Source organism: Tetrahymena thermophila (assembly GCF_000189635.1).
Source record: "Tetrahymena thermophila SB210 genomic scaffold scf_8254667, whole genome shotgun sequence".
Lineage (NCBI taxonomy): Eukaryota > Ciliophora > Oligohymenophorea > Hymenostomatida > Tetrahymenidae > Tetrahymena > Tetrahymena thermophila.
Window position 1 is genome coordinate 388,130 of NW_002476434.1, and position 14,404 is coordinate 402,533.

The following is a 14,404-nucleotide window of genomic DNA, read 5'->3' on the forward strand; positions in this document are numbered from 1 at the left end:
TAATTGATATAATATTTTAAGAAGATAATTTGAATTTATTTATAAGTCATTTTTTCTTTCTTTTTAAAGATTTTATTTTTATATTAAAATAGTTCCAATATTTTTATAATATAATTAATCTAAAAAATTTATTTTTTATTTATTTATTTTTAGATACAATATTTAATATAAAATACAGAATTTTCTAAAATTATTTTTGCAATAATAAAAAATATAATGCAGATATTTTAAATTCATTATATTGCTTATTAAGATGGTTAAAATTTTGTTTCTTTCTAAACTAAAATATGTTTTAATAATTCTATGTTTATAAATAATATTGAAAATAAATAGCAATATTTAATTTGAAAACGTTAGATAGATAGATTTCAAATGATTTTTGGTTAATATTTCCAAATATAAATAGTCTTTGCTTGTATATGTGGAATTAGATATGTTAAATCATATTAACTGCACTAAAAAATTTAATTATAATAAGATTAAATTGCTTTTAAATAGAAAGAATTTAAGTAGAGATAAGCATATTTTCAAGAAATAAAATAAAGCTCTCTTTAAATTTTACTTCATTATTTTTATTATTTTGAGTAATGGAAGAAGGAGATGAGTTTAATTTGTAGTCTCGTCTATAAACTCTAGTTTAGGATTTGTCTACACCAGTTGACTTTAGGAGGAGGTAATCTGCTATCTAGTTTGTGGGATAGTTTGGAAAAAAAACAAATTAAAAAAAAAACTTATTTAATAGTGATAAGGAAATACCTCTTTAGAATAAAAGAAGAGCTAGCAAAAAATTTAGCTTTTTGAAAAAACCAATTACATTTACTGAAGATGGAGAGTAAGAATAAGATTTTAACATTAAAAAGAGTTAGTAAAAGAGAAAAGTAACTATCGTCGCTCATGATAATGCTATAAATGAAGAAGCTTAATAAGAAGAAGTAAGTCAAAAGGAGATATTATTAGAGGAACCTTAGATTACAAATATAGAAAAAATAAAAGACTTTATAAAATAAACTAACTTTGATTAGCTTGAAAGAAAACGGAAAAATTAAGTAGAGTGTAATGATAGCTTTAAGGAAATAATTGACGACATCATATAACTAAATATTTTGAAGTAGAAATAATTAGAAAAGAATAACCAACTTTTAGTGCACATAGCAAATGCTTAAAGTGAAAATTTTAACGAATCTATTTTCTTTAACCCTGATTTGACTAAATTTCAATTCTAAAAGTTTAAAAACAACTTAAGCAGCAAGTTTAGCTAGTAAATAAATGAAGTAGATTTTAATAAGTAGAACTACCTTTTTAAGGAAGACCCTATACTAGAGAATAGGTTCATGTTTATCCCAAAAAGTTAATAAAAAACTAACTTATACAGAAAGAAAAATGGAATATAATAGAATTCAGAAACTATAAAACCAATTAAAACAGATTTTGAGATTTAGCATTCTATAAACAAATTACTAAATTTTTCAAGGAGAAATTAAAAATAATAATAGATGACCTAATAAGATATTCAGGAAGAGTTACAATCTTATATCGAGAAGGTTAAGGTATAAATTGATTAAGTCAGGGATAAGTAAGAAGCAGAGATATATTATGAGTAGACTTTAAAAATGATGGAAAATAGAACTTTGCAAGCTAGCTTGGACATGAGGAAGAAACTTCATGATTTATAATAGGCAAGCTCTTCAATAAATAAGACTAATGAGTCTTTAGAAAGTGAATTGAATGCAGTTAGGCTTTAAAAAAAGCTTATCAGATTCAAGAAAAATTAAATTAACGAAGAGCTAAATGAAAGAGATTAAAAATATGCTGAAACCTTAAATCAGTAAAATATAAAGCAGATAGAAGTAGAGTCTGAGCTAGTTGTTTTAATTAAAGAGTATGAGGAGTTTAGTAAGAAAGAAAAAGAGGTTATGCAACAATTAAATAAGTAACAGGAAGAAATTAAACATCTTGAAAAGGAAATTTAGTATAAAACTAGCATAAGAAATACACAGCAAAAGCAACAAGCTACTTTGGAATAAATTGATTTTTTGATTACTTTGAAGCAATACTCAGATAAAATGGAGAAAAGACTTTCAGAGTAATTTTTAAAAATAAAATTAATAATTTTTTTTAATTTACTGTTATTTTTATTGAAATAAATTCATAGCGAGGATAAAAATATTTATTTAATTTTATTAAAAAAAATATTTCAAAAAGCATTTAAAGAAGTATATAAGATTCTCTAGTAGAAGAAGATGTATAATCTTAAAATTTAGAAAAAAATATCGGAAATGAACCTAGAGCATAAGCTTAAGAAAAGATCAGCCAAGCTTATACTATTAATGTTATTTAAGAAGATTAAAACTAATCTTTAGAGAAGGAAAAAAGCTAAGATTAAAAATAAAATAAGTAAAATAAAATATTAAATGATTAGGTTATACAAGAAGAGTAAAACATTGATGAAAAGAATTAAATGAAAGACATAGGGGTCAAAGAATTGGAAAGAATCAAATTAAATGAATAAATAAAAAGCGAAAATAATTAAAAAAAACTAAATATTCTCAATAATATATTAAATTTATACTAAGATGGTAGTTAATTATCTATGAACGATGATGAAGATCAATAAAAGTCTAATTAAAAATTAAGTTAAAATAACTTAGAAAATGATTAAAATTTATCAGTTTCAGAAGATACAAATTTAAAGAAAAACTCAAGTAGTAGTGATTCTTCTAGTAGTAGTATGGAAGCTCATAATTAACATTCAGAAGAAGTTAACAAAGAGTGTTCTTCATTTTTTGAAGATTTAGATGAAAAAATTCATGATACCTCTATATTTGTTACTTAAAAAGTTAAGAAATAAGATGACCTTGAAAATTGGAAAGAATCATCTATTTCTTCTGCAGAAAACAATAAGATTTCTTCAAGTGATCGCTTTAATTAATTAACTATCAAATCTGGAGAAAATTCAAATTATACAATATCAGATTTTACTTTAAACTCATAAGAAATAGTTTAGAGCAAAGAAAAATCTAACAAATAAGTTGATAGTTTTAGTAGCAGTAGTCTCGATAGCAGTTTAGTTGAAGATGAATAAGAAGAAGGAGGATAAAATAAACTTTAACCACTTTACAATCACAATAGTGAAATAAGCAAATAGAATAACAATGGAGTTGCTGATGGTGATACCAATTTTATAAAATCTTTACAAGAGAAAAAAATAAAAAATGCCAGATTTGTTGAGGATATTCTTAATAATGAAAGTATCGAAAAGAATTAAAAATTAAAAGTAAAGAAATAAAACAAATAAAATAATGTTAAGCAAAAGTAAAATAAGCCAAAGAAAAATAAAATAAGGATGCTAAAAAAGTTAAAAAATAAATAAAATCGCTTTAGATTAGACAGGGTATCAACTAAAGGATCTTAAATAATAGGTTCATGTAGGTCTCTTAAGTAGAATTCTTCTAGGTTTATTAAAAGCAAAAAGAAATCTTCAACTTTGATTTAAATTGGTCAATACTCTCAAAAATAAATTGAAAAAGAAAAGGAAAAAATACTCAAATAAAAGGCTTTGAGGGATGAATAAATTCCTCTAAAGGAAAGGGTAAAGTAGTTCATGGAGTCTATTGAAGGAGATATCGAAATATGCTTCGTTGAGCTAACAGAGAGATTTAAAAGAAATAAAGAAAATTTAGAGAATTTATAAATTTAACAAAATAAGCTAAGTTAGACAAAAAGAGTTGTTTAAAAATATTTGGAAGAACTTGAAGCTGTTCCACTTGAAAAACCTGAAGAAGAACATCAATCTACATATAGTTCTTAATCTATAAATTTTGATAAAAACTAAGATAGCAAAAGCTTTTTTAAATTTAAAGGAAACACATTTAAAACTTTAAATAATCTAGAAAGTAACAATAATATGGAAATCAAATCTAGATCTGAGTTTTAAATCAACGAAGCATAAGATCAGTCACAAATACTTGAAATTATGCACTACAAGAAAAAAATGATTGAAAGAGAGCATTTACTTTAAGCAGAGGTTTACAATATTGAATATTCACATACTTTACTCAAGCTTAACAAAGCATAGAGAATTTTAAGTCTATTTTAATAAGATTTAAAGATCGTGCACTTTCGTGTATCAAGGGTGTTGAGTAATTTAGTGGATAGATAGCGCAATGAGGCTCTTTAATAACTTTTGTTAAGAGCTAATAATTAAATATTAAAATTGAATGAAAGAGCTAACTCGTTACTTCAGAGAAGTGCTAATTATGTTAAAACAGAGTTTTCTTAATAAGAATTTTAACAAGTTATTAGCTTAGATCTGCCCATGAAGGGTATGTTAATTTAGCTTTTTTCTCAGTAAGGGCATATATTCGACTGTATAACTTCAGTAGTAACTTATTTTTTTCCTTACTGCTCTAACTCTATTTAGCAGTTTATTTACCAATTTAAGCAAGGTTATTATCTGCTTAGATTCTGTAAAAAAGTTGATATACTTTACTACATTTCTCTCGTATAGAACAATGTTATGAAATAAAATTTTTTTTAGCAGAATAATGAACAAGAACTAAAGCCTATAACATCAAATAATTCAAGTAGTATTGCCAAGCTTAAATTAGAAAAAGTGATAACTTAATTAGGGATAAAAACAAATTTATTTAGTAATGAGCAATAATAAAAATGTACTTTTAAAAAACTTCAATTAATAAAACCTTTAGATGACTTCACAAAAGAGGAAAAAAAAGTAATCGATGATACTATCCTTATGGAATTCTATAATTAATTTCCTAATTTATTAGAAAGGGCTGCATTCAATTACTCATAAATAGGTATTGAGAGAACAGTGTAGCTCATTCAAATAATAAGTACTCTGTAAAAATTGATCAATGAAATTAAAGAAAAATAGAAATAATTCAATAGTAGTTTTAGCTAATCTTCATGCGATTCTTAAAAGTAAATTAGAGAATTTAGAAATTAATTCTAGAAAAAAGAAAGCAAGAAAAAAAATTAGCAAAAAAAGCAAATCAGTGGAATGTCTAAAAAAAATTCACATTTAGATGCAAATGATTTCTAAAAGCTAGATCAATATGATTTTAATTATGGGCAAGATTGGTAGTAAAGACTCAATAATCTATAGCTGCAAGCTTACTATAAAAACTAAATTAGGAGAATGAATTCTTATATGGGTGTTAATAAATTTGAAGAAAAGGAGTCGTTGCTAACAATTGATGACAAAAATCACATAATAAAAAAGAATCCTAACTAAATTAACATCAAAGATTTAATAAAAGAATAAATATATAATTTGCACTACATAAATAATCCTTAAACGATTAACTTAGGAGAAGAATACTAAAATTTTACATCTCTTAGAAAAAAAATTAAGATTGAGCTTGAAGAATAAAAGAAGATATTTTAAGAAGAGAACCTAAAAAAATAAGAAGAGATAAAGCAGTAGGAGTAATCTCTCTAAAAGACTCAAAATTTTGTACTTCAATCTCTCAGTAAAATTTTTAATTAAAATTTAATACTTTACTAAAAAATTTAGTTAATTTTTAAAATTAAAATAAAATTTATATTTTAATTATATTTTTTTAATAAATTAAATAAAGAGAGAGTAAGAAGCGAAGATTCTATTACAGAAACGAATAGAAAAAGATAAATATCAAAATTATGGTAAAAAAGTCTTTCTCCAATCAGAATCATAAATTTTTTCTAAAAAATTCCAAATAAAAAGAAGACATTTAAATAAGATGAAATAATAATAAATAATTACAAAAGAAATAAATATTAAAGCAGAGATTTATAATGTATTAGTTTAGATTAATCTGATTTGATAGATAAATATGTGAAAGAGCCTGAAAATAATATTAAAAATTAGAATACTAATCTAAAATTATAAAACTAAGAAAATAAAAAATAAGAACAGCCTTTAAAATATACAAATCTTGAAGATAAATAATCACCCAAGAGAGTTTAAAAATAGATAGACAAAGAATAATAAGAACTTATAAATGCCTTAAAAAAAATAGTTCATTATTAAAAGGATTTTAAAAAGGCTAAATAAAATGGCATTGAAAAATTTAATAAAGAGATTCATCAATAAAAGTTAGAACAAATTAAATCTCAAAAATTAAATTCTCAGTAAGGTTAGGATAAGCAATAGTAATTTCAATAAACAAATTAATAAGATACACAAAATAATAATAAAAATTCTAACACATAATAATCTCAATAAAATTAGCAAAATTAATAAAATAACTCTCCACCTTCACCTTCAAACCACCTAGAAAAAATAAAGGTTAAAAAGTAATTTGTTGCTTATTTTAAAAGAAAGCAATATGAAAAAGAAAAATAACTAGAGGATGAAGTACTTAAACTTTATAAGCATAGTGATAACTATTACTAATAAAGAAATTAAGATATAAATAATTTGTCAATGGATGATACCTATTACAATTTTTTGAATTTAAATAACAAAGAAAATAATTAATAGCAATTACCATAAATTAGGTATTTTTAATAAAAAGCAGGGAATAGGAGGGATTCTTTTTAATACACTAGCATTTGGAATATCATAAACAAGCTTTAAGCTTAAAAAAAATTTTAAAACACAGGAAGTAAAAATTCTATAAACTAAGACATTCCATTCAGCCTAATATAAAATGATTAAAACGCCTTGTTAAATATTCATGCTCAGAGTTCTCCTAACTCTAAGAGAAAATCTAATGCTCAAACAGACTAATTTAATCAGCCAGTAGTTAAAGTTATTAAACACAAATAAAACCATAAATATTCAAAATCTAAATCACCTACCGCGAAAGAAAACATAATACTATCTCCAAATTCACCCAATATTTACCCTTCTTCAGCAGCTACCACAGCTCCACGATCACTCAGCCCTATAAGTTCAATAAAATATTCACCAATAACGCAATCTAAATTTAAGCAAGAGTAAATGCTACCAAAAATTAAATCAAAAAATTCTTCTTCTTCTCCATTGCAAAAGAAAAAGAAAAAAAGTTTGCATGTAAAACTTCAAAACACTAATTAAATTTGAGATTAAATTCCTGATAAAATTAATATTTACATTATATTTATTTATATAACAATCTATATTTTTTAAATATATAATTTTATTTATTTTTCAATATTTATGATTTATTATTTTTATGAATGTTAATTATTTTTATTTTTAAATAAAAAAATTATTTAATAGTTTGATACTAGCTCTTGATTTAAATTAGTATAATTTATTTCAGAAAATTTAAAAATTTAAGAAAAGGGGGGAGATTTAAAAATTAAATTATCCGCTATTTATTTATAATTTACTTTTTTTATCAATCAATAATTTTCCTTAATTTATCAAATATGTAAAAATATTTATTTTTTAGAGCAACTTTTTTATAATAAACTTTGTTACTTATTTATCTTTACTTTTTAATATCCTATAAATTAATTCTATATTAAGTATTTAAAAATTTACACTTTTATAAATAGATTTATCAGTTTTAATTTCGTTTATTTATATTTTTAGTAAAACTTTAACAATTTTTTTGTAAAAGTTTCAATTAATCTTTTAAAATCATTTATTTTTCCTTTTTCATTAACAAGAATATTTTTATTGTTATTAAAATCCCAAATATAATATTAACAGATAGTTTTTTTGATTTTTAAATACTTTCAAAAAATATATTTATATCAAAAGATAGTGTTTTTTTTAAATATGTTTAAGAAACTTCTTGATTAGTTAAATAATATTTTATAAAATAAACTTAAAATTTAATTTAAACTTTAAAAAGTATTAAAAAAAATATATTTCATGTTTAATATCAGTCAGTTATTTCAATAATAAATAATTAAATAAAAAAAAATACTTCATAAAATTTAAAATAGAAATTTAGTTTAAAATAAAATTTTGAATAATTGTTTAATATAACTTTAAAATCAACAAAATATTTTATAGAAATTCAGGTTATAAAATAAAAATAATAGCTTTTTTCTCCATAATTACTATTTATAGATAAATCCAGAAGGAAAAAGATCATTTTCTCAAAATTTTAATAAATTTTTAAAATTAAGATTAAATAAAAAGTAAAAAAATTTATATTTTAGAAAAAAATATTTAACAAAAATAAATTTATAAGATTAATTTTAAATTAATACAATATTAATATTTCATTAAATATAGAATTTAACCTATTTACTTAATAAATATATATCATTTATACATCTTGACATTTGGAGTCGATTTATAGTTAGCTTATATTTATATTATATTAATTTCAAATTATTTTTAGAGGCATAAGATTGAAATTTTGAGCGGAAATAATTATGATAAATTATTACCTCTTTTTAAATTTAAATACTCATTATTCCCACTAGGATTTCTCATTTTTTAAGCGAAAGTAGAGTTTTAAAATGCTTCCTACCAGAATAAAGAGTAAATAATTTTATAAAATATTCATTTATAGTACAAATTAAGATATAATACGCAGATAAATACTGCTTTTTCTGCTTAGCAACAATTATGGAAAACAGTACCTTTCCCCTCCAAATTATTGAATATATATAAAAATATTGGAAAAGCGCCAAAAATTGCTTTTTTTTCTTTTTTAAAAGTCACTTGATTGTAACTAAATCAATAGATTGTTCTCGCTATAAATACTGCTGATCAATTAAGAAATTAATTAATGATATTTTAACATTTTGAAAAATTAAAAAAAAAAAATTCAAAAAGGATTTATAGATTAGAGTGGAAGCAAAAATCTTAAATAAAACTTCTATAATTAGATCTAAAACCAATAAAAAGTAAGATGTTTTGCATTTATAAGCTCTTGAATATGGATGCTAGATAATTTTTGAAAGCATCTAAGTCTTAATGAGTTTATTTTTGATTTTGATTTCATTTTAATTTTTCATTAATTTATAATAGTGTCCGATCATCACATCTTAAACATAGAAGAGCTAACTGAACTAGCTAAAAGTAAAGGAATTCACCATATCATCAATCGTAAAAATGAAAAGATGAACTTAGACTTAATCAGAATTAAGGAAAGATTAGAAGCCCTCACCTTCAATCTTGATAGAAACTTCGTCAACATGGACTTAATCATCTAAAAGGTTGTCAATGGTATGTACGATGGCATACACACCACTGAATTGGATGAGCTTGCTGCTGAAACTGCTGCATATATGACAATTATTCATCCTCATTATTCTCTCTTTGCTGCTCGTATTGCAGTTTCAAACTTACACAAAGAAACAAGCTCTTCTTTCTTTGAAACCATTTCTGCCCTTTACAATTATGTTGATAAGAGTGGTAAGCATTAAATATACTTTTTAAAAATTTATATATTTTAATGGAATTTGCTCATTAGATTTTACCAGTTATTATAAACCAACTAAAACATATTGGTTTGGTACAAATATTTTGATCAAAATTGATCAATAGACGATATTTTAGTTTATAATAATAACAACTATTACTAACTAGAAAAAAAATATTATAATATAAACTTTTCTAAGCAATAAACAAGTTTATATATAAAATTTTAGTATATTCTTAAATTATAAACATTTAAGATTATTAAATAGTTTTATAGTATTATTAATATAAAACCTATTTTATTATTACCCAAGCAATAAACAAGTCAAAGAAATGAAAGATACTTTAAAATAAATAAATAAAAAATAAATATTAAAAGGTGTTTTTTTATAGCTCATAAATAGTTCTACTTTAGCAAAATAATATACTAATTTGTCTTAAGATAGATTTATACTATTTTAAATTAGTTTAAATATATTTTAATAGATTGATAAATAAATAATAAAGATTTAAGAAAATAATATTTATAAATTTTAGAATTTTTTTCATTTACTGAATAAAATTTTATCTTAAACTAATAAATAGGTAGATAAGCAGGTTTAATTGCAAAAGATGTTTATGAAATTGTTAAAGAAAATGCAGAAGCAATTGAAAAGGTTATCAATTATGATAGAGATTATACTTATGATTTCTTTGGTTTCAAGACTCTTGAACGTAGTTATCTTTTGAAGATTCATGGAAAGATTGCTGAAAGACCACAACATATGTTAATGAGAGTCTCTATTGGTATCCACAAGAGAGATTTAGAAAGTGCTTTTCGTACTTATAATTTAATGAGTGAAAAATGGTTCACACATGCTACTCCTACACTTTTTAATTCAGGTACTCCTAAGCCATAAATGAGTAGCTGCTTCTTGCTATAAATGAAGGGTGACTCTATTGAAGGTATTTATGATACCCTTAAATAAAGTGCTTTGATTTCTAAGAGTGCTGGTGGTATTGGTATTTCAGTTCATAATATTAGAGCAAGGGATAGCTATATTAGAGGAACTAATGGTATCTCTAATGGTCTTGTTCCTATGCTTAGAGTATTTAACGATACTGCTAGATATGTTGACTAAGGTGGTGGTAAGAGAAAGGGATCCTTTGCCATCTACTTGGAACCATGGCACTCTGATATTTTTGAGTTCCTTCAATTAAAGAAGAACCACGGTAAAGAAGAATAAAGAGCTAGAGATTTATTCTATGCCCTCTGGATTCCCGATCTCTTTATGAAGAGAGTTATTTCTGATGGAACATGGACTCTTATGTGTCCTAACGAATGTCCTGGACTTCCTGATGTTTGGGGAGATGAATTCGAAGCTCTCTACACAAAATACGAAAATGAAGGTAAAATACAATCTATTTTAGTTATATATTTATTTTAAACTAATTTTTTATTATCTAAAAGGCAAAGGTAGAAAAACCATAAACGCCAGAGAATTATGGTAAGATATAGTTGATAGTTAAATCGAAACAGGTACTCCTTATATGCTTTATAAGGATGCTTGCAATAGAAAGTCTAACTAATAAAACTTAGGTACTATTAAGAGTTCCAATCTCTGCACAGAAATTATTGAATATACAAGCCCTGATGAAGTAGCAGTTTGCAATTTAGCTTCTATTTCATTAGTTAAATTTGTTAAAGAAAACGGAGAATACGATTATCAAAAGCTATATGAAATCTCCAAGGTTGTTACTTTTAATCTTAACAAGGTAAAAAATAAATTACTAAAGCAAATTAAATGTTAAAATATTTTAATATGTTATATAGGTTATTGATGAAAATTACTATCCCGTTATTGAAGCTAAAAATTCTAACATGAGACACAGACCTATTGGTATTGGTGTTCAAGGTTTAGCAGATGCTTTTATCAAAATGAGAATTTCATTCGAAAGTGATGAAGCTCAAATTGTCAATGAAAAGATTTTTGAAACTATTTATTTTGGTGCATGTGAAGCTTCTATGGAAATTGCAATTAAGGAAGGACCCTATGAAACTTTCAAAGGATCTCCTGCTTCTAAGGGTCAACTCTAATTTGATCTTTGGAATTACAAGCCTCATTTATGTGGTTATGATTGGGATGGATTAAAGCAGAAAATCGTAGAACACGGTATGCGTAATTCCCTTTTGATTTCTCCCATGCCTACTGCTTCTACCTCTCAAATTTTGGGTAATTGCGAATCCTTCGAACCTTACACTTCAAATCTTTATACACGTAGAGTTCTTGCTGGTGAATTTGTTTGCATTAATCCTCATCTTGTTTAAGATTTAATTGAAAGAAATCTCTGGAATCCTTCTATTAAAAACTAACTCCTTGCATTTAACGGTTCTGTTTCTCAAGTTCCTGATATTCCTGATGATATCAAGTAGCTATATAAAACTGTTTGGGAAGTATCTCAAAAAGCTATCATCAATCTTGCTGTCGGCCGTAGTCCTTTCATCGATCAATCATAATCTTTAAATATTCATATTTCTGATCCTTCTTATTCTAAGATTACTTCCATGCATTTCTATGCTTGGGAAAAAGGACTTAAGACTGGTAAATATTAATTTATTTATTAATTTATCTAAATAAAATTAAAATTTTTAAATACAATAATTTAGGTATGTACTACTTGAGAAGTAGACCTGCTGCTGATCCTATCAAATTCACCTTAGATGTTGAAAGTTTACTTAGAGAAGCTGGCTCTATTAATGTTTAAAATATTAATGGTAAGAGAAAATAAGATGATCTTTAAGAATTAGAAAACCCTGAAGGTATCAAAGAAGAACCAACCAAGAAATTTAAATCTGATGAGTAATCAGGCGAACAATAATAATAATAATAAAATTAAGCTGACCAAAATCAAGCATGTCCAATGAGAAAGAGAAGAAAAAATTCTAAAGGTAAATGGGAATATGAAGAAGGAGACTGCTTAGCTTGCGGTTCTTGAGTAGAAAGTATCATGCTCTTGATCAGAAATAATATATAATTAACAATTAATAATATAGAATACTGTCTGGTCGATAATAATTTAATTTTATTAAAAGAATAAACTAACTTACCACACTAACTTTATAAAATATATTCAAATTAAAACCTTAAAAATAAATTGAATTTTAAAATTAACTCAAATAAGTTATAACAATAATTCTTATCAATTTTTATCCTTTATATATTTCTATTTTGTATCACTTTAACTTTTTCTTAAAAATCAAGATAGATAAAACTTTTCATTTTTCAATTTGATTTAATTACTAAAAAAGCTACTTTAACCCAAATAAATTTTATGATATAATTTTATCATTAAGGGAAATAAATTGATAAATGAAAAAGTTCTTTTAAATTAAAAATAATGTCTATTTGTCTTCATTCATTAAAAATATTTAATTCAAGCAAGAAATAAAAAGCTAAATAAGAATATTTTATGTAAGATTATATTTTCGAATTATTAATTTGCTACAATTAAAATTTCTATTAAATTAAAAGTAAAAAAATGAAACATCACTTTTATATATTTATTTATAATAGGGATAAATTATAAAAATTTTAATTTCCTCAATTTAAATTGAAGACTAGAACTATTTTACTTTAAATTATTATGATTAAATATAAAAAATACATTTTAAAATAATTTTTTTAGTTAAACTTAAATGAGTAGCACTTCTAATCTTTATTCAACCAAAAACAGTAACTTATATTTTGAGCTATTTTTCATCTAATTATTAAATTTTAAGGATAATCATAAAATATATTAAATAAATTTTTAAATAAAAAATATTTAATTAAGCATTAATGAATAGACTATTTAATCTCTATTCATTCAAAAATACTAAAAATTACTAAATTGTTTATGATTTAATATTATTTTATTATTAATTTTTTGCTATCCTATGCTAAGATAAATTTTATTTCACTGAAAATAAAAATCAAGATTTTTTATGTTTGAATAATATTAATTTATTTATTGACATAAGCGAATAGTATTTATTTAATTTTTGAAAAAGCCTTAGAAACCAAAAGATTTATTTTTTAATAATAACTTTACTATTTAAAAACATTAATTCATTTATACAAATTAGAAATAAAAACAGTTTATTGATGATGTCTGAGAACTACTTTTAGAAACGTTAAAAGCTTAGAATAGGAGATTAGCCTTTTTTTGTTAACTTTAATAACAGCACTAAACACCCAAGATTGGAAAGCTTCACTGAGATGATTATAATATCATGCTGTCCAAGATTAACTGTTAAATCCATAACTTTCATGATTTTTTTAATTGATATTGCAATCTACATAGGATGCTTTTATTATGCTGGAATAGATAATAATGGAGAACTTTTTACTCCTAATTAGAAGGCTCTCTTTGATTTTGGATAAAAATATCCATATTTTATTATATATCAAAAGTAATTTGAGCGTTTTATAGGAAGTATGTTCCTTTTTGCTAATTTTAAGCATATATTAGTATCATTGGTTTGTCTCCTTGTTTTTGGTAGCTATGTAGAAGCCCTGATAGGTTTTAAAAAAATGTTTCTTATTTATATAATTGGAGGATATAGTGGAACTTTAGTTAGTTGCCTCATGAGCGATAGTCCTGGGGTTGATGGAACAAATCCCGTTGCATCTTTCTTAGGTGTGTTATTTGGCTTTCTTTTGATTAAATGGGATAAATGGGATTACCCTGGATCAGGGAGAACCTAAATGCTTATGATTTTGATGTTTGGATTAACTGCTATTTTCACTTTAGGTTATATATTTACTTTGGTAGACACTCTAGCTATGGTTGGATCACTTTTAATTGGTGTTTTATTTATATTTGGAGTTTTCGAAGAAGCAGATGATAATAGGTACGCTTCTAATGACAGCTATATAGCAAAGATAAAATAATAAAATGAAAATAATAAATGCTCTCGTTATTTTTCCCTTTTCTTAATAATTTTCTACTTAGTATGCGGTACTTTAGCATTCTTTTTCATGAGAACTCCTAAAATAATATGATTAAAATATGAAAGCGAAATAAATAAATAAATAATTATTTAGAAATTATGAATTAATCTAATAA

General features: G+C 23.8%; 3 protein-coding genes across 3 annotated transcripts; all 3 read left to right on the forward strand. All coding sequences in view use genetic code 6, as the record gives it.

Moving 5' to 3' along the window:
- Positions 1 to 587: 587 nt before the first annotated feature.
- TTHERM_00028540 (ribonucleoside-diphosphate reductase) lies at positions 588 to 7,048 on the forward strand (the record flags this gene model as incomplete). The annotated part of the gene is made up of 3 exons (XM_971757.2): positions 588 to 2,083; positions 2,203 to 5,492; positions 5,601 to 7,048. 3 exons carry the CDS (start codon positions 588 to 590, stop codon positions 7,046 to 7,048), a joined length of 6,234 nt encoding a protein of 2,077 aa, XP_976850.2.
- A 1,633-nt stretch (positions 7,049 to 8,681) lies between these two features.
- Positions 8,682 to 12,292, forward strand: TTHERM_000028549 (ribonucleoside-diphosphate reductase, alpha subunit; the record flags this gene model as incomplete). The annotated part of the gene is made up of 6 exons (XM_012797091.1): positions 8,682 to 8,799; positions 8,924 to 9,310; positions 9,902 to 10,705; positions 10,767 to 11,071; positions 11,130 to 11,898; positions 11,964 to 12,292. 6 exons carry the CDS (start codon positions 8,682 to 8,684, stop codon positions 12,290 to 12,292), a joined length of 2,712 nt encoding a protein of 903 aa, XP_012652545.1.
- A 1,148-nt stretch (positions 12,293 to 13,440) lies between these two features.
- On the forward strand, positions 13,441 to 14,340 carry TTHERM_00028550 (S54 family peptidase; the record flags this gene model as incomplete). The annotated part of the gene is made up of 1 exon (XM_971758.2): positions 13,441 to 14,340. One exon carries the CDS (start codon positions 13,441 to 13,443, stop codon positions 14,338 to 14,340), a length of 900 nt encoding a protein of 299 aa, XP_976851.2.
- Between the last annotated feature and the right edge of the window lie 64 nt (positions 14,341 to 14,404).